The sequence below is a fragment of the Balaenoptera musculus genome, chromosome 10, assembly GCF_009873245.2.
Source record: "Balaenoptera musculus isolate JJ_BM4_2016_0621 chromosome 10, mBalMus1.pri.v3, whole genome shotgun sequence".
Taxonomy (NCBI): domain Eukaryota; kingdom Metazoa; phylum Chordata; class Mammalia; order Artiodactyla; family Balaenopteridae; genus Balaenoptera; species Balaenoptera musculus.
In genome coordinates, this window is record NC_045794.1 from 93,489,069 (window position 1) to 93,511,816 (window position 22,748).

The window sequence follows — 22,748 nt, forward strand, 5'->3', positions numbered from 1 at the left end:
ACATCCCCCCTGGCCCCTGGTAGAAGCCAGCACCACCCCTTGCCTGGGTTAACACATTTGCCTCCTCCCTGGTCTCCTTCTTTTGCTCTTGTGCCCTGCATTGATTATCTACTGCTCCATAACAGCATTACCACAGGCTCAGCAGCCTAACATACTTTATCACAGTTTCTGTGAGTCAGGGTCTGGGCATGGCTTAACTGGATTCTCTGCTTTGGAGCCTCAGAAGGCTGCAGTCAAGGTGTTGGCTGGGGCTGTGCTCTCATCTGAGGCTCGACTGGGGAAGGATCTGCTTCCAAGACCATGTGGTTGTTGGCAGGACACAGTTTCTCATGGTTTGTTGGACTGAGGGCCTCAGCCAGAGGCCATCCTCGGTTCCTTGCTATGTGGGCCTCCAACACGTCACTCACTTCATCCAAGTCAGCAAAGGAAAATGCCCAGCACAAGATGGGCATTATAATCTCATGTACTATAATCACAGAAGTGTCAACTATTATAGACTAAATGTTTGTGTCCCCCCTAAATTCATATGTTGCAGCCCTAACTCCCAATGTGATGGTATTTGGAGGTAGGGTCTTTGGGAAGTAATTAGGTTTGGATGAGGTCATGAGGGGTCCCCACGATGGAATTGGTGTCCTTAGAAGAAGAGAAAGAGGGACCAGAGCACTGCTCTCCCCCTCTTCCCCTCTCTCTCTCCAACATGTGAGGACACAATCAATGAGAAGCCAGGAAGAGAGTTCTCACCAGGAACCAAATCCACTGGCACCTTGATTTTGGACCTCTAGCCTCCAGAACTGTGAGAAATAAACCTCTGTTGTTTACGCCAGCCAGTCCTGTTATAGCAGCTCAAGATAAGACAGCATCCCACACCATTGCTATATTTTGTTGGTTAAAAGCAAGTTGCAGTTTCCACCCACACTCAAGGGAGGGGATTGCACAGGGGGTGGACATCAGGAGGCGGAGATTATGGGGACAACCCTAGAGTCTATCCACCAAGTCTCTTTCCCACCTCAGCAGCCAAGTGATCTTGTTAGAACTTATTTGGATCATGTCACCCCTCTAATCAAAACCTTCCAGTAGCTTCCCATCTCAACCAGAGTAAAACCTGTAGTCCTTTCATTGATTTGCAAGGCCCTACCATAGATGTCCACCCCCTTCTCTGACCTCATCTCCTCCCCCTCTCCTGGTCACTGCCTTGGCCCCAGCCATGCTGGTCTCCTCAGTTTCTTGAACACACCAAGCCCAGTCCTGCCTCAGGGTCTTTGCACTGGCCATTCCCTTTGCTTCAACTTTCTTTCCCTAGATATCTACGTGACTTACTCTTCCAACCTCCTTTGGGACTCTGCTCACCTTCCCAGACCACCCTTTAAAAAAAACAAATCTTAACCCACCCCACACTCCCCATTCCCCTTACTCTTTTTTCCCACAGCACTTGTGTCACCATCTTACACCATATATATATATGTACATTTGTTCTTTTCCCCAGGTAGGATGTGAAGCACACATGAGGAGGGAGATTGTGTTCACTGCCATGTCACCAGCACCTGGACCAGTGCCCACCTCACAGTAGGTGCTCAGTAAACATGTTGATGGAATGAGCTCTGGGACTGGAGAAGGAGGAGGGAGAGGAGGGAGAGTCTTCATCACCTGAGATTGGCTCTTTGGCCCCTAAAGGCTCCAATAAGGGACCTAAAGCTGGTAGGAGAAGGATGGCATGGAGGCAAGAGGGGTCAGCTGTCCAGACTGCCCTAGCCCTCTTCCACTGCAGACGCCATGGGCCCTCAGCCCCCTGCCACTAACCCAACACCCTCAGCAGTAACAGAGCACCTGATGGCCCCAATGCTGGGTTAGGGGCTGGGGTCCGTCACTGACAGCCTTGGTCCCTGGCCCTACTCCTCCTGTCCAAACTTAACCCAGGAAGACTGGACAGCTGGGATCAGAGAATCCCCATTAGGTGGGGCCTGGAATCATCTCGAAGCCCCAAAGGAGGGTTTAGACAGCCTGTTTCTGGGAAACTTCAAATCCAGTCACATAGGTCCCAGTCTACCAGGTTACTTTCTTCTCCTGTAGCTTCCTGATTCCACTGCCAGAGCTCGAAGACCTTCTCCCAGGGGCTGAAGCTGCTTCTCCAGCCCCTCCCCCCATCGCTCCCCAAAGGGTCTTATTCTGATCCAGGAAGGGCACCTAAGGTAGAGACCACCTTCCTCTGGCCTACTTTTTTTTTTTTTAATTTTATTGGCATACAGTTGATTTACAATGTTGTGTCTTTTTTTTAAATTAAATTTTTATTTTATTTTGGGGTATAGGTGATTTACAATGTGTTAGTTTCAGGTGTACAGCAAAGTGATTCAGTTACACATATACATATATCCATTCTTTTTCAGATTCTTTTCCCATATAGGTTATTACAGAATGTTGAGTAGAGTTCCCTGTGCTATACAGTAGGTCCTTGTTGATTATCTCTTTTACACATAATAGTGTGTATATGTTAATCTCAAACTCCTAAATTATCCCCCCGCCACCTTCCCCCTTCGGTAACCATAAATTTGTTTTCGAAGACTGTGAGTCTGTTTCTATTTTGTAAATAAGTTCATGTGTATCGTATTTTAGATTCCATATATAAGTGATATATGATATTTGTCTTTGTCTGACTTACTTCACTCAGTATGATAAACTCCAGGTCATCCATGTTGCTGCAAATGGCATTATTTCATGCTTTTTTATGGCTGAGTAATATTCCGTTGTATATATGTACCACATCTTCTTTATCCATTCCTCTGTTGATGGACACTTAGGCTGCCTCCGTGTCTTGGCTATTGTGAATAGTGCTGCAGTGAACACTGAGTTGACCTGCTTCTGAGCGTCGCCTCTTTTGAAAGTCCCCAGGGCCTGCGGGACACCTCTTTGAACACTCATTTCAAGTGAAGACCAGCTGTCTCCCCTCCCACCCCCTCCTCCTAGAGGGCTGGGCGCACAGCAGGAAGGGGTGGTGCGCCGGCTAGCCTAGGTTTCACTCTCTGTCTGGCTTCCTGGTACCCCTTCCAGGAAAGGTCCCAGCGTGCTCCATCTGACAGGTGGCAACAGGCGGCTTCCTTTGCCAAAACTAAATAATAAAGCGGTGTCCCCAGCGTGTGGGTGGGTGTGGAGGTTCCCTTCCTCGGTGGATTCTAAGGAAACTGAAGGAGAAGGAAACATGGGGTAAGGAGGGAACCAAGGGAGAAACGGGCTCACACAGCTACTCGGAAAAGGCCAGGTTTATTCCAGTGTTGTTGGGAAAAGGAGCGCTCTACACATTAACTCTAAAAACTTGTTCATCTCCTTAGCCGATGAGGCATGGACCAGCTGCGGGCCACGCTGGGGTCACTCCACTGGCAGGAGTTGTGGGCGAGGGTAGGAGAGGCCACTGCTCACTCCTTCCCGCCCTTCCCCTGGGACACCCGGGTCTCCGGGGGGGCCCGGTGGAACCACTCAAACCAGGAGCCGTCATAGATGGCCACATCGGGCTTGCCGCAGAGGTAGGCGGCCAGGGCGATGTGGCAGGCAGTGACACCCTTTCGGCACGTGGCGATGATGGGCTTCGCGAGGTCCACCTTCTTTGGCCTCGAACATGGCACGGAGCTCCTCCGGGCTCTTCTCAAAGCCATCCTCCATCAGGAAGTCCATGAAGGGCATGTTGACTGAGCCTCGGATGTGGCCCGAGTCCAGTCCTGGGCAGGGGTAGAGGACAAAGGGAAGGACAGGGTTAGGAGTGACACAGTGGTTGGGGGTAAGTGGGGCCTGGAGATCACAATCAACCGTGGCTATAAGGAGAGGGAGCTTTGCAAATAAAAATAACAGCTTTGCCCTTCTCAGAGTTCAATTTATTCCAGCCCTACCTACATCCAGTGCTCATGACACCACCTCCCTACGCCAAAATCTGCCTTGAAGTAGGAATGTCCTACCTGCTTGAGAGGACAGGGAGGAGTCTTGGCTCTACCATCTACTAACCTTTACCTTGGGCAAATTGCTTCACTTCTCTGAACCTCAGTTTTCTCATCTGTAAAATGGGCTCAGTGGTACGTACCTATCTCATAGGGTTGTGGAGAACAGCAAATGGGACGATGACTGCAAATGCTATGGGCTATTGCTGAGAACACGGTGGTGAAGGGGAGACACAGCCCAGGCTCTCAGGGAGGTTACAGTCTAGCAAGGAAGATAGAGGTTAAACACATAAGCACATAATTCACTAAATATAATGTCACTCCCTTTTACAGATGAGTACACTGAGGCTTGGCAAAGTGAAAAGGCTAGCCTGAGGCCACACAGAGAGGTAAAGGCAGACCCAGAATTACACCGAGTCCCGTGGTTTTCCTGTCAAGCACACAGTGTGGAAAGAGCCTGTGACTTGGTTTTAGACTAAGTTCAAATCCCAGCTCTGCCACTTACTGGCAAGGTGACCTCAAGCAAGTCACATAACCTCTCTGAGCCTCAGTGTCCCTGTGGGTTAAGTGGGAATGCGTGTTTGCATGTGTAAGGGCTGTTGTATAGGGTAAAGCACCGACATACTACAGCTGGCCGAGCCACCCTCAGACGCTGCTGCTTCTCTACCACTTCCCCACCTACGATGGGGGACAGGTGATAATGGGGGCAGTGTGGTCCCTTCAGGACCTTCCTAGCAGCCCTGAGAGGCTTTGACGGAAGCAGAATGGGGGTCTAGGCTAGCTCCAGGGTCCATTCCAGAACCTTCTCTGCACCCAGTAAGGCCCCCTGCCAAATCTGGCTTCAGAATAGCCAGCATGTGGGGCAAATGGGGCTGGGCCATGGCCAGAGCTGGTGCCACGTGCAGACCCAAGGCCTAGGTCACTCCTTGTCCTCAAGCGCCCTACACCCTGGCAGACTGGGCACTGGGAGTGGGGCCCGAGGAAGGTTGGGGTGTCTCTTTGGGCTCCCCTTCCTCCAAAATTCCCCACTTAACCCAGACTGTGGGGCAGGACAGGACCAGACTGGGCAGCAGTGGGAGGGAAAGGACCTGACCGGGGGTAATCAGGGCACCAGCGTGCAGCCAGGCATGCCCTGCACGTCTGAGCCTCAGTTCCCCACCTTTGAAATGGGGAGATAACCCCACCTTCCTCACAGGCTTGTTGGGAAGTCAACTTCTGCAGATAAAAACCCCTAATGACTGTGGGCACCCAGGAGGTGAGCAATCATGCCAGCAAAGTCCCATTCTCCTCACCCTGAGGCCAAAGAGGATTCAAAATTTGCTGGCACGAATCAAGAGTTCCTTTGATTGACTACATGTCCTGACTTACAAAAATTTTTTTTAAAAGGATTTCCTTTTTTTTTTTAAGTTTTTCCCTTTTTTTGCCTGCATTGGGTCTTCGTTGCTGCGCACGGGCTTTCTCTAGTTGCTGCAAGCGGGGCTACTCTTCATTGCGGTGCGCGGGCTTCTCATTGCAGTGGCTTCCCTTTGTTGCAGAGCACGGGCTCTAGGCGCGCGGGCTTCAGCAGTTGTGGCACGCAGGCTCAGTAGTTGTGGCTCACGGGCTCTAGAGCACAGGCTCAGTAGTTGTGGCGCACGGGCTTAGTTGCTCCGCAGCACGTGGGATCTTCCCAGACCAGGGATCGAACCCATGTCCCCTGCATTGGCAGGCAGATTCTTAACCACTGCGCCACCAGGGAAGTCCCCTGACTTATAAAATTATAGTGATTTCTTCCTGTTGTGATTTCACTTTTTGCCTGGAAACTTTGGTCTAAGATCAGATGTGTACTGACCCTACCGATGAAGGACAATTGGTCTGTTGGCTTCAAAGGTGTTCTTTTCCAAGAAACCCAACTTTAAAATGTTTCAAGGAGTTCCCTGGTGGCCTAGTGATTGATTAGGATTCCATGCTTTCACTGCTGGGGCCCAGGTCAATCCCTGGTCGGGGAACTGAAATCCCGCAAAAAAAAAAAAATTTTCCGTACCCAGGCCATGGGCTGGATTTAAGTGCATTGAAGAGCACTAGTGTTTGTTGAGTCCTAAACGCTGTTTTGTTTCTTTCCACCCATCCCTGATGAAACAGCTTTATTGTTTTCTTTGAATGAATAAAAGGCACCTCTCTGAGTAAAGAAGTTGGGGGTAGGGCGTTCTGCCGACTCCAGCCCCCCACACTGGGCCAGCATTGGGAGGTGGGAGCCTTCCCTTTCTGACAGCGAAGGCTCAGGGCCTGTCTGAGGAATTTAAATGAGCAGGAACTGGCCGCCTTCATGGGGGGAGGGCTGAGATGAACTTGGCCAGAGAACCTCGGAGAACAGGCAACAGTCGACGAGGGGAAAGGCGCTCGGCACCCAGGGCTCCTCCTGCTCCAAGTCCAGCTTCGGTTGCAGGCTTGTGGCTCTCCCTGGCCCCAGCAGGCGTGCCACCAAGCTCAAAACCTCCTATGGGCTATCTCAAGAACTTTATCTTCCTCAATCCTCACAGAGCTGGGGAGAGAGATGAGCCTCCTGCCACGAATGGGGGGGCCCAGGCCCAGAGAGGTGAGGTAACTTGCCCCATGACACACAGCACAGGTGTGATGTGCAGTCAGGTGTGCCCAACCCCAAAGCCTGTGTACTTTGACTACCCTGAGCCTTCCTGGCAAGAGTGGCTGAAGCAGGGGAATGGCTGAGATGACCTCTCCTGACGCCTGCTCAGAGGTCTGGGACTTGACGTGATGCTCCAGCTTTGGCCAAGGAGATGCTAGTCGAGTTGGTGAGCTAGCATCCCTCAGGTCACTGACAGGTATGGGTTTTCAAGGCCAGGAAAACCTGTGTAGCTCTTTCTTGCTTTCGTCCTAAAGACACTAAGGCAGCCCCAGTGGGCGGCCCCCAACCCTGGCGGCTGGGAGGTTGCTCAGTACTCCCCCTGACCCCCACCCCAGTCCCCACCCCTGGGAGGAGACAAAGGCAGGAGCCATACAACCCCATGATGCAATGTGAAGCAACACCTCGAAGCTATGACCTTTCCCCAACCCCCCCAACCCCATCCCCGTGTTTGCTTACACAGCAGTGGCCTTGGGAAATAACGCCACTTTGATCCTGCGACTGGGGTCAAGTCTTGGCCTCTGTGTCTGGATAGAGAAGTTTCTGCTCCCTTTCCCCACCTGCAAAGTGGGACCACTTTGAACCCCCGCCTGCCTCCCCTGTCGGGCTGCTGTAGGTACCCGGGGGAGAATGTACATAAAGTGTCCTGCAAATAATAGTATGCATTAGGGGGTCAATATCCTCCCTCTTCACCCTCATGGACCCCCCCACCTGGGGTGGGCGGTGGGGAGGAAAAGAGAATAAGGTTTATAAAGACACTGAGCTGGATCAACTCCCACCTCTGTTCTCTCCCTTTCCCCAAGGCTTCTACAAGGTAAGCGGTGTTCCTTTCATTAGGAGGAGGGTTCAGAGGTGAAGGGAACTGCCCGAGGCCACACCAGGATGTAAACTCAGGTCTGTCTGACTCTCACCTTTTGCCCCTTACAAACAGGACTGAAGGCACTGGGGGCACAAAACTGAGGCCAGAGGGGAAGTTACTCGCCTGAAAGGGGCAGGAAGTGGCTGTCGGGTTTCTAAGGCCGTGTTTCCAGCTCCTCTTGAGGGTCATTCCTTCCAGGGACACCCACACTCCCCTGGGTGTTACATCTGGACAGTTGAGCCCACGGGGTGCCTCTGTGATCCCACCACAAGCGGGGGACTGTGAACTCAGCAGAGCCTCACGTGCCCTAATATTCCCCAAATGTCTTGTACGGGAGGCTTTCCAGGTGGCCCGGCCTTTGCACAGTTCCTCACCCTTCTCAAAATACCTTTCCAGCCACTGCTGCATTTAATAGATACACAGCCAGGTGGGTAGGGCTGGCATTACTCTTTTCATTTTATAAGGGAACCCAAAGAGGCCAAGCAATTAACTGATTGAGGTCCCAGCACAAAGGAGGAGCAGGGCTCAAACTGGGGTCCATGCTCCCTGGTCTCCAAATGGGAACTGGAGGAGGGGGGAAGCGGACCACAGAGAGGGGGAGGGACTTTAGAATTCGGGGCTTCCAGGAGGTCTTGCCTGCAGCTGCAGGCTTTTCCCCTCTCTGAGCCTCAGTTTCCTCATCTCTAAAATGGGAGTAAGGAGATGGGATCTGGCATCTCTAAACTCTCCCTTTACTGATTCTGTCTGCTTCAGAGCAAGCTGGGGAGCAGCTAGAGAAACAATTCCACGTCTCCTCCCTCCAGCGGCAGCTGAAGTCCCAAGGAGAGAAGGTGCCTTGAACCAAGGCCAGGAGGAGGCTGCAGGAGCTCCGTGCCAGGAGTCTCTGGAAGGTGCTAAACAAACTTGAATCTTCAACTCCAGAACTTCAGAGAGCAAGCTGGGCAGGAAGAACACGGGGCTCGGAGAAAGCCACGATGGGGAGGGCAGAGCCCTGCGCTTTCCACCAACTACCCAAGTGGCCTTGACCTACTCCTTCCTCTGTGCACCACAGCCTCTCTTCTGACTGATGAGGTGACCTTTCAGGCCCTCCAGCTCTAAGAGTGTCGGAAGCAGCTTTCACAGTGCTCTCTCCTCAGAGGCGCAGAAAGGAAGGGATTTTTCAACAAGTTGGTCCAAACGTTGCACAGCAGCTGGATTCCACAGAGGCGCCCTGACTGAGGACAGAGCCGCAGCCCCTCCAGCCATCCTGAAGACTCAGCCAGCCTGGGCCCCGAGACGCCCTGAGCGCAGTGAGGTCCTGGCCACCAGAGGTGTCCAGGCAGGGGCTGGAGGGCGCCCAGAAGGGGTGATGGCATTACCTCTGTGGTCCTCTCTGTTAGGAGTTTCTAGCTAGAATGCAGCATTTCCTCTCCTGAGACTCCCCCCACCTCCAGCAGTGTAGAACCCTCCCCCCCCACACACACCCTTTGTCCAAAGGAGAGAACTCATGAGCCATCTCCCTAAAGATGTCTAGCGGAGGGGCTCCCTGCTGGCCCTGGGAGGTGGGGAGTGGGCAGAATGATGGTGCATCCTGGTTTAGAGCACTGGTTTGAAACTAGGCAGCACTGGGTTCCAATCCTAACTCTGCCACTTAACTGAGCAAGTAACTTAAGGAAGGTCAGGGGGTCCAGGAGAGCTGGAGGGAGGGATGGGATGCTGGGGAAGAGCATTGTTCTCTAAGAATTTCTGAAGAACTAGAGAGGTCCTGAGGAAGCTTCTGTTCAGCGACGCATGTGTGGCTCACGGACACTTTTGGGCATGTGGTGGAGCTAGTGCCTGGGCATGGATGTGGGTGGATATGTCATCAGTCACCTCTGCTGATGCCACTCCATACAGATGCTAGGTTGCGCCTTAGCATGTGGCTACGGGAACACATGTGTACGTCCTCATGCATCAGAGCTTGAAAAGCCTTTAGGTTGGGCTCTACCCTTTCATTTTACAGATGGAAAGACTGAGGCCCGCATGGGGGTACTGAGGGCAAAACCTGGAGAGGGTCTCAGACATCCTACTCCCCATCTCTCCATTGGGCATTGCTCCCCAGGGACCATCCCCACCACGGGGACACCTACCTACTGCATCTGGCTCCGGCTGCGTGCCCAGGTACCGCCCTTGGGCCCGTGAATCCACCAGCTGGAACCTCTTTGATTCGAGGTTCTCCAGCACCTGCTCGTAGGTCTTGAGCAGGGAGCGGGTCCAGTGTTGGCTTTGAAGACAGCTGGCTCTGGGCGTGAGGGCTCAGATGTCACCGGGTGGCCCTCCTTCAGCCAGTTCCGGAAGCCACCATTGAGCACGGATACGGTGCGGTGGCCAAACACACGGAACATCCACCAGACCCGCGGCGCATAGAAGCTGCCCAAGTTGTCACCATCGTACACCACCACATGCGTGTCGTTGCTGATGCCCAGGCTGCCCACGTAGTCGGCGAAGCCCGCCTTGCTGGGCAGCATCATCTCGTAGGGCGACGCTCTGTTCCGGCACTCCTCTATGTCAAAGAAGGAGGCGCCGGGCACATGGCGCTCTAGGTATTCCTTGCGGGCCTCGCGGGTGCCCGGCGAGTACCAGGAGGCGTCCAGCACTCGAAGGCCAGGGCCCAGCTTGCCAGCCCGGACGGACTCCGCCAGCCACTTGGTGGAGACCAGCGCCCGGTACAGCACCTGCTGAACCATGGTTTCAGCTCTCCGTATCACCTGGCGCGGGTGGGAACCAGGAAAGAGACCGGCATGAGGACTGTGGGTGCAGTGGGGTGGGGCCTGGGAGGAGGAGCTTTTTGCCCACTGCACTCCCCCACGGGTGTCGTGTTTACAGCAATCAGGCAGTGGGGTTAGGTTTGCAGATTCCCTAAGGAAAGCCTGCTTCCGCCGCTCCCTGCGCCCCCCTCCCGCGCAGAAGGGGGTGGGGCAAGCGGGCTCCAGGTGGGGGAGCTGGCGGGGAGGGTGTCTGGCCCCAGAAGCTACAATACTCGCCCTCAGGATCCTGCCAGAAAGTGCGGCGAAAAGATGTCCAAGATGGGGGAAGAAGGCATCTTGGGCTTAGAGCCCCCTTTCCTGGGAGGGTAGGGGAGTGGGCGCATGGGGAAGGGTTCGCACACGCCCTCGCCCCCGCCTCTCGTCTAGCAAACCTTCCTGCGGCCTCTCAGCAACCTGGGCTCGCCCGCCTCCTGAATGCCTGAGTCCGGCCCGGTCCAGTGCCCTCTGCCCCAGTTGGGTCCAGGGTTCCCGGGGCACCCCGCCCCGCTCTCGCCACCGGGACCCTCCCCTGGGTGGCAGGTGGTCCGGTCGGCGGCCCAATCCCGAGCGGCCCGGGCGCCTGCCTCCGCCCCACGCCGCCGCACTCACTCGCCCTCGCCGCCGCCCCGGCGCTCGCCCCTGCCGGCTGGAGAAGTTGGCAGGTTCAAACCCTGAGCCCGCAACTCCCTGGCCGGCCCACACCATCGCGCCGCCGCCCGGGGGTGGATCGCGCGCAGCCCGCCCTGCCCCGCGCCCCCGACGCCGCGCCGCGCCCACCCCCGGCCACCCCCCCAGGCTCGTGGCGCCTCTCGGACCCCCGAGGACGCGCCGGGGGCGCCGGGCGGTGCGGGGACGGCGCGGAGCGGGGTTGGTCGGCGCGGGCATCTCCCCCCCGCCACGGCCTGGCCAGTGGAAGGCGCCGGCAGCTGAGGTTCCGAGTGGCCTCGGCGGTGGGCTGTGCCGGAGTCTCCTCCCTTTGGCCGGCCGCAGGTTGGTGGCGGGAGCGGGGGACAGCTGAGAGCGCGGGGAGGGGGCGCTCTGCGCGGGGCCATGGCCGAACCCGGAAGCCGGGAGCCCGAGACTGGGGTAACTGCTGCGGCGCTGCGCTTGCCTTTCTTTAGGGGGAGGTCGATCGTCGGGGTGCGCGGCGCCGGGGTCCCCCGCGGGGCCTGAGTGGCGCAGGGGGCCGCAGTCTCGGAGGGAAGGCACACCCCTGGCTTCACCCTAAGGATGGCTGTCCGCGGCAGCTGGGGGCGGCCCCCAGGGTGGGGTCGGGGTGAGTGGCAGGGGGAGGGGGACCTGGGGGGGGCGGGATCACCTGGTGCCAGCAGAGAGGGTAGGAGGGAGGAGGACTAATAAAGCCTGACGGAGAAGCCAGGGAGGCCAGCTGACCCAGAGGCTCCAGGAGGACAAACTGGCAAAGAACTTGCTAGAGTGAAACGAAACTAACATTTGTCAAGGCCTGCTTGGCGAGGCACTTTACTGGGTACTCCCACGGGGGTCACTTACTTCCCACGACAACCCTGCGGAGTAGGCCAGAAACTTATTTAAAGACCGGAGAGAGAGGCCCAGCGAGTTGCCTAGCGGCCTGCGGTGGCATTGAGGCCAGGCTGTTTGTTAATCCCGGATCGGAAACCCACCTGGCAGGGGCTGCTTTTGTTTACCTTGCTCATCCCAGAAGCCACAGACTTTTAAAAAACTGCCTTTGTCCTTAATTTAACCTATTTCATTGTAAATGTATATAATTTAATTTTTAACAGTGGCTGTGTTTAACAACCAGTTGGCCTAATTCCTGAAAATCTAACAACTGGTTCTTGCGAGCTGGCGGGGACACCACTGCCCCTACTCAGCTTTTACATGTGCTGTTATACATGCCCGGAATGCTCTTCTCATCCCCCTTTAAAAAATTCTTTTTATTCTGAAACAATTATATTCTCACCGAAAGTTGCAAAAATTCATACTTTGTTAAGCGTTTACCCAGGGAATCCTCTGAGCTTTGTGCTTTGCAGTCAAGGGAGAGAGGGTGCCAGGAAGGACAAGACTGGGGAAGGCCTTGCAGAATGCCCTGTCTGACTGGAGCCCTCTTATTCCAGGGCCCACCCCAGATGGCAGCCTGGGACTCACCCTTCCCCTAGCACAGTTGTGTACACTCTGGAGATGGGCCTGGGGCTGTCCTGCTTGTCTTGGGGTCCTCGACTCCCGGAGCAGTCCCACCTACAGCCATCCAGGCCTGCCAAGTGCATGGGGACCTGGTCCACACCCTTCAGTGACACACACAGCCTGCTCTTCCGGAACCTCCTCTACCTCCCACGGTCCTTTCTGAGAACTGCCAATCCAGCATAGGGGGCAGTGTGTGTGTGTGTGTGTGTGTGTGTGTGTGTGTGTGTGTGTGTGTGTGTGTGTGTGTGTGTGTGTGTGTGTGGCAGGATGACCTCAGACCTCTGAAGTCCCACTCAATCCTGAAACTCTAAGATTCTAGACTTGCTGCTGATGGTTCAAAGGCCACCTATGAAGTTAACTTTGAAGAAATAATGGGATTTTTATGAAGCTGTTTTTAATGATGATTAAAACCAGCCATTTGCAGGGCATTATGGTGGTGCCTCAACGTTCATTATTTAACCTTCACTGTAAGAGGTGAAGGTTGGAAGCTCCACTATAAGAAATGGAAATGGCACAGGGACCCTCACATGCCCGCTTTCACACTCCTAGTTAAGCTGGGGAGTGGGATTTGCACTGATTTGGAGGAGCTCTGGCTCCAAAATCAGGGTTCTTTCCACTCTATATGGATCCTTGGGGAAAACACCAAGGAGCCTCAAGAATGGGGAGGAGGCAGGGGCCACTGTGGTTCACAATGGAGTCTTCAAGTAGGGGCCCGCTGTATCCCCCAAAATTGTCTAGCTGCGGCGGAATCCACAGGCACTGGGACCGCCCCTTAGCCAAAGCCTCTTTGGCAGCCTCACCCTGAAGGTCAAACTGTGCTTTCCAGTTTGAGCGCATCAAATCAGTTTGGACTTCCCTTCCTCCCACCTTCCCCAGCCTTCCCACCCCAGGCTGAGCTAGCGGCCCCCCTGTGCTCCCACTGAACTCCAGAAATTCTGCAATTACGTTGTCTCTTGAGCAGGCCTGTGGCTGCCTTAACTCCCAGGGCCAGACAAAGGCAAGAGTTTCTCAGTGTCCAGCATAGGGCCTGGCCACGTGGAAAACATGGTTCCTAAAAGCCAGGCTGCAGCGAGACTGCAGGAGGGCGCTGGGCACCAGGTAATCCCTCCGTGGACTCCTTAGGCCCTGGTCGTCCTTGACCCGGGGCTGGGGAAGAAGTCTAGCCTGAGAAGTTGCAACCTGGCTGCAAATCCTGAGGCTGCCCCTGACCAGCTCTGTGACCGAGGGCAAGGCATTTTTATCTCTAGCCACCAGTGGTCTTATTCAGAAAGAGGCAACCCCACATAGTCACTACTGAAGGCTGTGGTGCTCGTTAGTATATGGCCCGCAGGGGCACTCCACAACACGCTCCGTTCTCTGCCCACCCCCTTCCCGTTGGCGGCAGGGCTGCCTGGTATGAATGCAAGGTTGCGCCCTGCACGGGGGGTGGGTGGGGGGGGGGTGGTGCACAGCTGGGGGGTAAGTGGAGCTGACCTGCAGCTTACACTCCACTCACCTAGCCCCATGCCCTGGTGAGGCTCTGCCTCTGCCTGGCTGAAGGGGCACCTTTCTCTACCCTGCCCAAAGGCACCTAATGGACAGGGCGGACGGTGGGCGGGGTGGGGGGGTCGGGGGAGGGGCTTGCCTAGGCGCTCCGCACATTTGGAGCATCTCTGGAGCATCTCTGCCCTGGAAGGCCGTGAGTTGACTTGTCACGGTGCGCTGGTGAACTGCTGTACTCTGAGCTACTGGCCCGCAAGGGAGAGGAGAGGGGGAGGGAGTGAGGCCCTAAGTCACTATTTCCAGAGAGGAAACTCCAGGGGCAAAACCTGACCTTGCTGGACTGCCTGGTGTGAAGCCTGGCACCGCCACTACTTCTTAGCTGTTGACCTTGGTCAAGTTAGTGCACTTCTGTGAACTTCAGTGTCCCCTCTGTGAAACAGTGAGGAGAAAAGCAACCTTCTCGAGGCTACTCATGCAGCAAATAATTGAGAGCCTACCCTGTGTCCTGCAGTGGTGTAAGGTGTGAGAATTAAAGGGCACATAGGGAGGACTCACTAAATTCCAGCTGCTATTCCTCTGAGGCTGCTTATATAAATGATTGATGAATGAGTGAATTCCACCAGGGACCTTGGTTGATTGCAAGCAAAGCTGAGCTACATCTTAGGGAGGGACTTTGCCCCTACTTGCCTTAAAGTGCCAGCGGGGCCTTCCCCTGCTTGGGCCCTCTCCCTATCCACCCCACAGCAAGTACCTGTGAGGGCCCCCGCCTGGCCCCCTCCAAGGGGTCACGGTCATTCGGTTACTGCTCTGTGTATATATCCAAGGCTTAGCAGGAAAACGGAGGGGAGGTCCCGGTGACCGACGTCTGCTTCTGGCTTCACCACCGCTGGTTTTCCGCGTTCCCTGGACTCTGACCTCCCTGGGCTCCACCGCCCCTTCCGGCCCTGGCCCCAGCTCCGCCCCAGTCCCAGCGGCACAGGCGTTTCCCACCCCCGGCCCGGCCGGCCTCTCCCTCGATTCCCTCCTGACATCCTCCTTGTCGCCCAGGCCTGCAGCCCCAGTGTCGCCGCCGCCATGGCCTCGCAGCAGCTCTTCCGCGCGCTCGTGTCGGCGCAGTGGGTGGCCGAAGCGCTCCGAGCCCCGCGGGCCGGGCAGCCCCTGCAGCTGCTCGACGCCTCCTGGTACCTGCCCAAGCTGGGCCGCGACGCGCACCGCGAGTTCGAGGAGCGCCACATCCCGGGCGCCGCCTTCTTTGACATCGACCAGTGCAGCGACCGCACGTCGCCCTACGACCACATGCTGCCCAGGGCTGCGCACTTCGCCGAGTACGCGGGCCGCCTGGGCGTGAGCGCCTCTACCCACGTCGTGGTCTACGACGCCAGCGATCAGGGCCTCTACGCGGCGCCGCGCGTCTGGTGGATGTTCCGCGCCTTCGGCCACCGCACCGTGTCGCTTCTCGACGGCGGCCTCCGCAACTGGTTGCGCCAGGGCCTCCCGCTGAGCGCGGGCAAGAGCCGCCCGGAGCCCGCAGAGTTCCACGCGGTGCTGGACCCCGCCTACGTCAAGGCGTACGAGGACATCAAGGAGAACCTCGAATCCCGGCGCTTCCAGGTGGTGGACGCCCGCGCCGCTGGCCGCTTCCGGGGCACCGAGCCCGAGCCCCGAGAAGGTAACCTATGTGCGAGGAGCCCGGGAGGTCCCTGGGGTGCGGGGTCAGGCGTACCCTGAGCACTGCCCTCGCCTCGCCCTTGCCTTTAAAGGCCACTGCGTGGGGTGGGGGCCGAGAATTGGTTTCTAGTCGCCTCACTGGCTTTATTCTAAAGTGGGGGCAATAATACTTGTCCCACCTCCACGCCAAACTAGTTGGGAACCTAGGGGGCCCAGTATAAGTATGAGAACCCAAACAGCCCCACCCCAGTACTATGGATGTAGGGGTCACTGCCAAATAGGAGGGGTGGGCAGGCCCAGTTGGGGAAGAGCCCCAAAGAGAGGGGGCTTGATCAGGTCTAGGACCATCTCTGAGGAGGATGAAGCCGGGGAAGAGGAGTCTGGGGTGGAGAGTGAAAGGCCCTCAGAGGGACCAAAGTCTTGCAGAGGGCAGGATAGGGGGGTGCTAAGTAGAGAGGGAGGTAGCTGCCCCAGGTTGGAGCAGAAACTGAATAGAGTGTAGCTGCCTGCCTGGGTTGGGGCAGGGCCTTCTGCCCCTGGGCTGGGTTCCCTGGGCAAGGAGCAGAGGTGGGGAGGGGTCCCCACAACGCAGGTGGGTCAGTGGCCACTTTGGTGTGAGCTTTTTAATGATGGGTACCACAAGATGGGTACTGTTATCATACCGAAGGGGAAATGGAACCTTAGAATGGCTACCTTGCCCCAGATCTCAGGAAGCAGCCAGGCATTGAATTCCAGTACCTTTAACTGCAGTGAACAGCCAGTAATCCCCCAGCCATTTGTCTCGTGTCTGCTTCGAGGAGGGCGCAAGGATCTTGCCATTTCCTCTGGGAAGCTCTCCCTGAAGGGCATCCCCCGTTCCCCTGCGTCAGGGTTGCATGGAGCTTCTGTTTTGTTTCTAGAGTAGCTTGGGTTCACCCTGTCCTGGCACCGTTTGGGGTGACCTGAGGGCAAGGACCATCCACGCTCCCAGCACACCCTGAAGACTAACCCGGTAGCTGGACGGAGTCAATACCCCAGAGACGTTTGGTGATTTTACAAGGTCCCTGCTACAGGGAACCCTGCAGAGCTGTTGACATAAGGTCAAACGGCAGGAAACTGCTGATAGCCAACCTTTTTTTTTTTTTTTTTAACATCTTTATTGGAGTATAATTGCTTTACAATGGTGTGTTAGTTTCTGCTTTATAACAAAGTGAATCAGCTATACATATACATATATCCCCATATCTCTTCCCTCTTGTGTCTCCCTCCCACCTTCCCTATCCCACCCCTCTAGGTGGTCACAAAGCACCGAGCTGATCTCCCTGTGCTATGCTAGCCAACCATTTTTGAACCTACATCGTTTTGAACCATTTGAACCATTTAAGATGGTTTAGCCTAATAGGGATGCCGCCTTGAACCTGTGGGGCACTTCAGCTCAGCCCCCTGGGTGGTGGAGCAACATAGGGCAGCGAGCCAGAGCCACACCTGGCTTCAGAGCCCTGCCCCAGGTTGCACCGGCTGTGTGACATCTGGCAGGTCACCTAATCTCTGAACTGCAGCTTCTGCATGTCAATGTCAGGGCAGAACACAGAGCTTAAAGGATGCGATGAGGGTCAAATGAGAGCAAGTGTGTAAAGCACTTAGCTCCGTGTTTGCACACACAGGATGCACTCAAGAAACGGGAAGTGATAAAATTAACATGTGCTTCCCTGGCTGTGTCTCTTTACAGGGGTGCTTAATGCTTACCTCAAGCGTGCTTGCTCATTCGTAAAATGGGAGGTAACAGTAAACACCCAGCAGGCCTGTTGTCAAGGTGGCTGAACTGATTTGGGTACAGGCTCCGTCTAAATCAGTGGAGAATATCACCGTCCCCATCGTCCCCACTCCAAAGCCTCAGACCTGGCAAAGCGCTCCTCTAATGTGCCACATCGGTCCGGCAGGGAGGGGAAGCGTGCTTTGCTTGGTGGGGTTCGAGGTATGGGGACAGCCCTCCTCTGACAGTAGCCACCCTGGGTTGAGAGCTGAGGCCTGGGTTCAAACTCCAGGCAGCAGTTTGCTAGATGCGTGACTTTGGACAGTTGCGAACTTCAGCATCTCCGCCTGTAAAACGGGGATTCCTCTAAACAGTGCCCGGGTTTCCTGGCGGTGAGGACTGCATGAGACGATGCTTATAGAGGGTTTAGCACCGTGGCTGCGTGGAAGGCTCTCAGTACTGCAGGGGCCATTCATACTGCCCTTGTATTTGTTCCCTGCATCTTGCTCTCCCGCTGCAGGCATCGAACCCGGCCACATCCCCGGCACTATCAACATCCCCTTCACGGAATTCCTGACCAAGGAGGGCTTGGAGAAGAGCCCCGAGGAGATCCGCCTCCTCTTCCAGGACAAGAAGGTGGACCTGTCCCAGCCCCTGGTGGCCACGTGCGGCTCCGGCGTCACAGCCTGTCATGTGGCACTGGCGGCCTACCTCTGTGGCAAGCCCAATGTGCCCCTCTATGACGGCTCGTGGGTGGAGTGGTACATGCGTGCCCAGCCCGAAGATGTCATCTCCGAGGGCCGGGGGAAGACCCACTGAGGTGTGGCGGGACACAGGAAGCTCGGGTGACACCCAGCCACCAGCAGTGCCCAGCCTGGTGGTTCTGACTCTGCTTTGACCAGTATAGGGTTTCTTCCTCCAACCCAGGTGGCGCTTAGGGTGACATCCCAGAGGCCAGCAATTCCACTGCCTCGCGGGCTCTCAGTGGAGGCGGCAGAGAAGGTGGTGGCAGAGAAGGTGGTGGCGGGAGCAGGGGGAGGGGAGCTGCCCACGTGGTGCTGAGCTGGAGCCCCACCTCCCCTCTGTTGAGAAATAAAACAGTCAAGTGCTAAATCCTTCTAACTGAGGCTGCCTCAGCTCTCCTCGGCTCCTTAGCCAGTGGTTCCAACATGCCCAGCGAGGGAGCTTCGTGGAGCCGGAGGGTCTTGAGGACGCTGTCCCTGCCTTCTGAGCGGTGCTGGGGTCCCAGAGCCCTTCCAGTCCTGTGACTGAATGTCTCCCAGCGAACTGTCTTCTACTTCTACTTCTATGGCTGGGGTCTCCCTTCTGGCTTTTGGGCTATTTAAGGTGAATCTGCTGTGCTCTGTCTAGAATCACACCCAAACCCCCCACTGCAGGTAAGCCATACATCTCATTTCAAGACAGAGATGGTGGGGCTTCCCTGGTGGCGCAGTGGTTAAGAATCCGCCTGCCAATGCAGGGGACACGGGTTCGAGCCCTGGTCCCGGAAGATCCCACATGCCGCGGAGCAGCTGGGCCCATGAGCCACAATTACTGAGCCTGCGCGTCTGGAGCCTGTGCTCCGCAACAAGAGAGGCTGCGATAGTGAGAGGCCCGCGCACTGCGATGAAGAGTGGCCCCCACTTGCCACAACTGTAGAGAGCCCTCACACAGAAACGAAGACCCAACACAGCCAAAAATAAATAAATAAATAAAATTTAAAAGAGATAAGCAAAAAAAAAATTCTAAAAAAAAAAGACAGAGATGGTTCCAGAACTTAATGGGAAGCTATCCCACGCTGTGGAGTACTGTGTCAGCCCAGCCAGGATGTTCTGGAGAAGGGCAGAGTTTAGCCAAATTGGAGGAGAATCTAGCTCTCGACTCTGAGAGTCACACTTGGAGACTAACCTCTGGGAGCTACCTGGGGGTGGGCAATCTGGGGGTTTGATCCTTTCTGCTCAAGGAGAACCCTTCCCCCAAGGCTTCCCCAGTAGGGCCTCTGTTCTCCTCCCTCTGCGTTTGTCTTTGTGCAGACGTAGACATGGGTGTCTGAGAAGGCCCCAGGCTCCCCCTGTCAGAACCTGGGTTACCCCTCCCCATCTTCCAGCTCCCGGGGCACCTCTTGGTAGCAAAGGGCCAGGTGTCAGCCAGTATTGGGGGGAACCCTACAAGGAAAAAAAAACCAGAGGGGGCAGTGACTTACCCAAGGTCAAGTGATGTGTTCACAACGGAGCTGGAACCAGACCCAGATTTCTCAGAATTGACTCTTTCTCACCTGCAGTCCCCATCACATTTCCTCTGAGGCTGAGTTGTGTCTCCCAAGACCACAGGATTTGTGGGGGACCAACAGGACAGAATCCTGGTTTTCTGAATAAGCGGTCTAAAGTAGGCCCCACCTCTCTGAGCCTCAGCTTTCTTATCTATAAAATGGGAATAATACGTACTTCAGAAGAAGGGATTTCAGACAAGGACTTGGCCAAGAGCCCCGTGCTGAGCCCCATCTTTCCAGCTCAGGGTTTCTCAACCTCAGGACGACTGACATTTGGACTGGATCATTCTTTGTTGTTGTAGGGACTGTCCTGTGCATTGGAGGATGTTTAGCAGCGTTTCTGGCCTCTACCCACTAGATGCCAGCAGCACCAACCAGTTGTGAGAACCAAAAATGTCTCCAGATATGACCAGATATCCCCCGAGAGGCAAAAATCACCCCCCAGTTAAGCACCAATGCTGTAGGAGCAGTGGCCACACTTGACCACAGCAGTCAGGACCAGTGTAGACAGGGATCCCCACGTGGAGGGGACCCCTGTCTGCCCGTCATAAACCCCTTCCCCTGGGGGCTGAATTTAACAGTTTAGAAACTTCCTTCCTTTCGTGCTGGTTTCAGACAGACCTCATTTTCTCTGCTGGAAATGTCTCTGCCTCTTCGAGGAGCTTGGTTTGTCAGCAAACACATGTGAGGCTCTGATCTGGCTTCTGGCTCTGTTGCCCCATGCAAGGCTGCCTGACTTTGGACACATGGCTGAGCCTCTTTGAGCCTCAGTTTCTTCACCTTTAAAATGGGAGTTATCGTACCTTCCTTGAGCAATATGGGGGTTCAGTGAGAGAATCCATAGAAACTGTTTAGCTTGGTGGCAGGCACAGGGTCAATATCAAGTGTTCTTGTTATTTTTTAAAGGGCTTTTACTTATTCATCATGTTCAGTGCCTCCTGTACCTCCAGCATTGTGGCGGGGAGTGGGGGGGTGGGGGGGGGTGGAGGGCGGGGCGGGGAACATGAGTATGAGAATTGTGTCCCTGCCCTGGAAAAGCCTCCCAGCCAGGAAGGAGAAACTGGCCCGTGGTATATTTTTAGAGAGAAATAGTGAAATGATCTATTTTACAACAGACTCAGAGATGTTGAGTGATTTGCCTAAGGGCACACAGCTATTTTGAGAGAGGAGCCTAACTGGAGTTAGAATTCTCAGGGTAGGAGCCTCTCCAGTGGGTTAGGAAAACATGAGTTGGTTTTCCCAATTTCAGGATCAAGGGGAGAAGGGAGTGGAACTCAGGGTTTGGAAACACACATGGCAAGCTCATGGAAGGTGGCCAAGTGTCTCCCCGGCTCCACAAGGGGACACCTTGAGCTGAGTCGTGAGATTTAAGCAAGGAGATTTGGTTAGGCTCCCACCCCCCTCCCCAGACCCACCATCCCTACCCTGCTAGCAAGGAACCCCAGCTGATTTGAGCTGGGGCTTTTTCCTCCTGGGAAGGTTCTCCATGGATCTGGACAGGTTCAGAAGCGGGAGAAGGGAGATGGAGGCGTGCCTTTCTAGGTTTCTCGGAGCTGTGGTTGGTTTAACTTTGCAGGAGTTGGCTAGGAAAGACCCAGGGCCGCCCTGAGCCCTGCCCTGCCTCCTGCATGTCTGAGCTCCCAGAATAATTAATTAACCACTCCCTGAAGAGTCCAGGCCTCTGCCAGCGCCTGTCCCACCCGCCCCATGTGTTCCAGGCAGGAACTTGCAACATCGGACAACGGGGATGATGAAATTTTTGTCTACTTGGCAAATATTTGCCGAGCACCCCCTCTGTGTCGGGAACAGTTGGAAGATTGCCAACCTTGTCTCACCAGCTGCACTGGATTATGTCCACTCCCTGGCTCGTTGCCTCCAGGGATCATGGCCCGAAGAAGCCCCCACCGCACGCAGTGGGCTGAACAACAAAGCCATGTGCTTATTTGGTCCTGGCACTTCTCAAGGCCCCAGAAGGTCTGCCTTCCAGACCCTTCCTCAGTCATCGCATCTGGAAAACGGGAGCAAACTGCCCTGTCACACACAGGGTGGGTGTGATGTCAGATAAGGGAAAGCTCTAAGGCGTTTTCTATTGTAGGTCATTCCTACTGGAAATAACCCCAACTAGTCATTATATAAGCAGCATGGAGCTTTATTATCCTTAACACATGGAGAATGAGTCATTCGGGAGAAGATGAAATTTTCAGGTTAACTGAAGCTTTATAATTTTAAGCACCCCCAAATTTAACAGAGGGTGGGGCACAGTGTACTGAGGGTACCCGAACTCTCTGTAGCTCTGTTTCATCACTTTATTGTGGGGGCAGTTTGCCCCTAAGCTAAATGGCCCCCATTGCTGTGACTTTCCAGTCCTCGAATCCTTGCAACTCCAAATCATCCTTGCCAACTGTCCTTCCCAGTTACTATCTGTGTTCTGCAGAGTCTCCACCTGCTTCTAGGTGGGCCCATTCTCTCTGGATAATGCCCCCTATTCTAGGCCTTAAAACACTGTGTTGAACCAGGGCTTCCAGCAGCCCGCTGGGCTCAGATCCCGGTGTCCGCTGCCTGCTGGGCCCCTCACTCTGGTCCTCTGTCCATGTCCCCTGTCTCGGTGTGCATGGCCACCACACAGGGGTCACCTGTGCCCAGACCCGGCAGCCAGTTCTCCAGATTTGGCCTCCCTTCCCCATAGCCAATCAACTCCCAGGCCCGTGATTTCTGCCTCTATTCCCACTGCCTTGGTCCGAGTCACCGCCACCCCGTCCCCCGGCCCTGTGCCCAAGACACATAGATGCAACCTGTCCAGTCGTTAATTCCAGCACACACCCTCAGGGACAGGCCTTGTACCAGGATCTGGGGCATGGAGGATAAAGACAGACTCTGAGAGGGGGAATTGTCCTAGTGGAGAGGGGCGGACAGACAGACAGACCATGGCAGGTGTGGCGAGGGGTATCAGAGATGAAACGGAACAGGAGAGGGTGGAGTCGGTGGTTCTGGGTGTGAGAAGCAGCTCTGCACAGGCCAGTAACCCCTTTCTGAATCCCCTGGACCGTTCCCCCTCGCTCCATGTAGAGAAGCAGCAGGGGATAGGGTTTAAAGCCCAGCCTCTGGAGGCATCTGGACCTCCAGGTCCCTGGCTGTGAGTGTGCTTTGATTTCCTCATGTGTAATGGAATAATCCAGTACCCACCTTACAGGATCAGATTCATACAAGCACTGAGAACAGACCCTGCACAGTAAGCCCTACATACATGCATTATTCATTACTAAGATTCTGTCCTAC

The 22,748-nt window shown here is 55.3% G+C and overlaps 2 protein-coding genes across 3 annotated transcripts; one reads left to right on the forward strand and one right to left on the reverse strand.

The window, feature by feature from the left end:
- Nucleotides 1-3,233: 3,233 nt before the first annotated feature.
- On the reverse strand, nt 3,234-10,762 carry TST (thiosulfate sulfurtransferase). The gene is given in 5 exon segments (XM_036865815.1): nt 3,234-3,593; nt 3,595-3,704; nt 9,505-9,628; nt 9,631-10,122; nt 10,554-10,762. Coding segments are annotated over 4 exon segments (894 nt in total). The 5' UTR covers nt 10,102-10,122; nt 10,554-10,762; the 3' UTR covers nt 3,234-3,404.
- A 79-nt stretch (nt 10,763-10,841) lies between these two features.
- MPST (mercaptopyruvate sulfurtransferase) lies at nt 10,842-18,325 on the forward strand. Of its 2 annotated transcripts, none has more exons than XM_036865813.1 (3): nt 10,842-11,247; nt 14,851-15,472; nt 17,724-18,325. In XM_036865813.1, the coding sequence occupies exons 1-3, from the start codon at nt 11,212-11,214 to the stop codon at nt 18,020-18,022; spliced, it is 957 nt and encodes a 318-aa protein (XP_036721708.1). In that variant the 5' UTR covers nt 10,842-11,211; the 3' UTR covers nt 18,023-18,325. The 2 variants fall into 2 exon arrangements, with proteins under 2 accessions (XP_036721708.1, XP_036721709.1); XM_036865814.1 differs by having other exon boundaries at nt 10,844-11,151.
- The last annotated feature ends 4,423 nt before the right edge of the window (nt 18,326-22,748 follow it).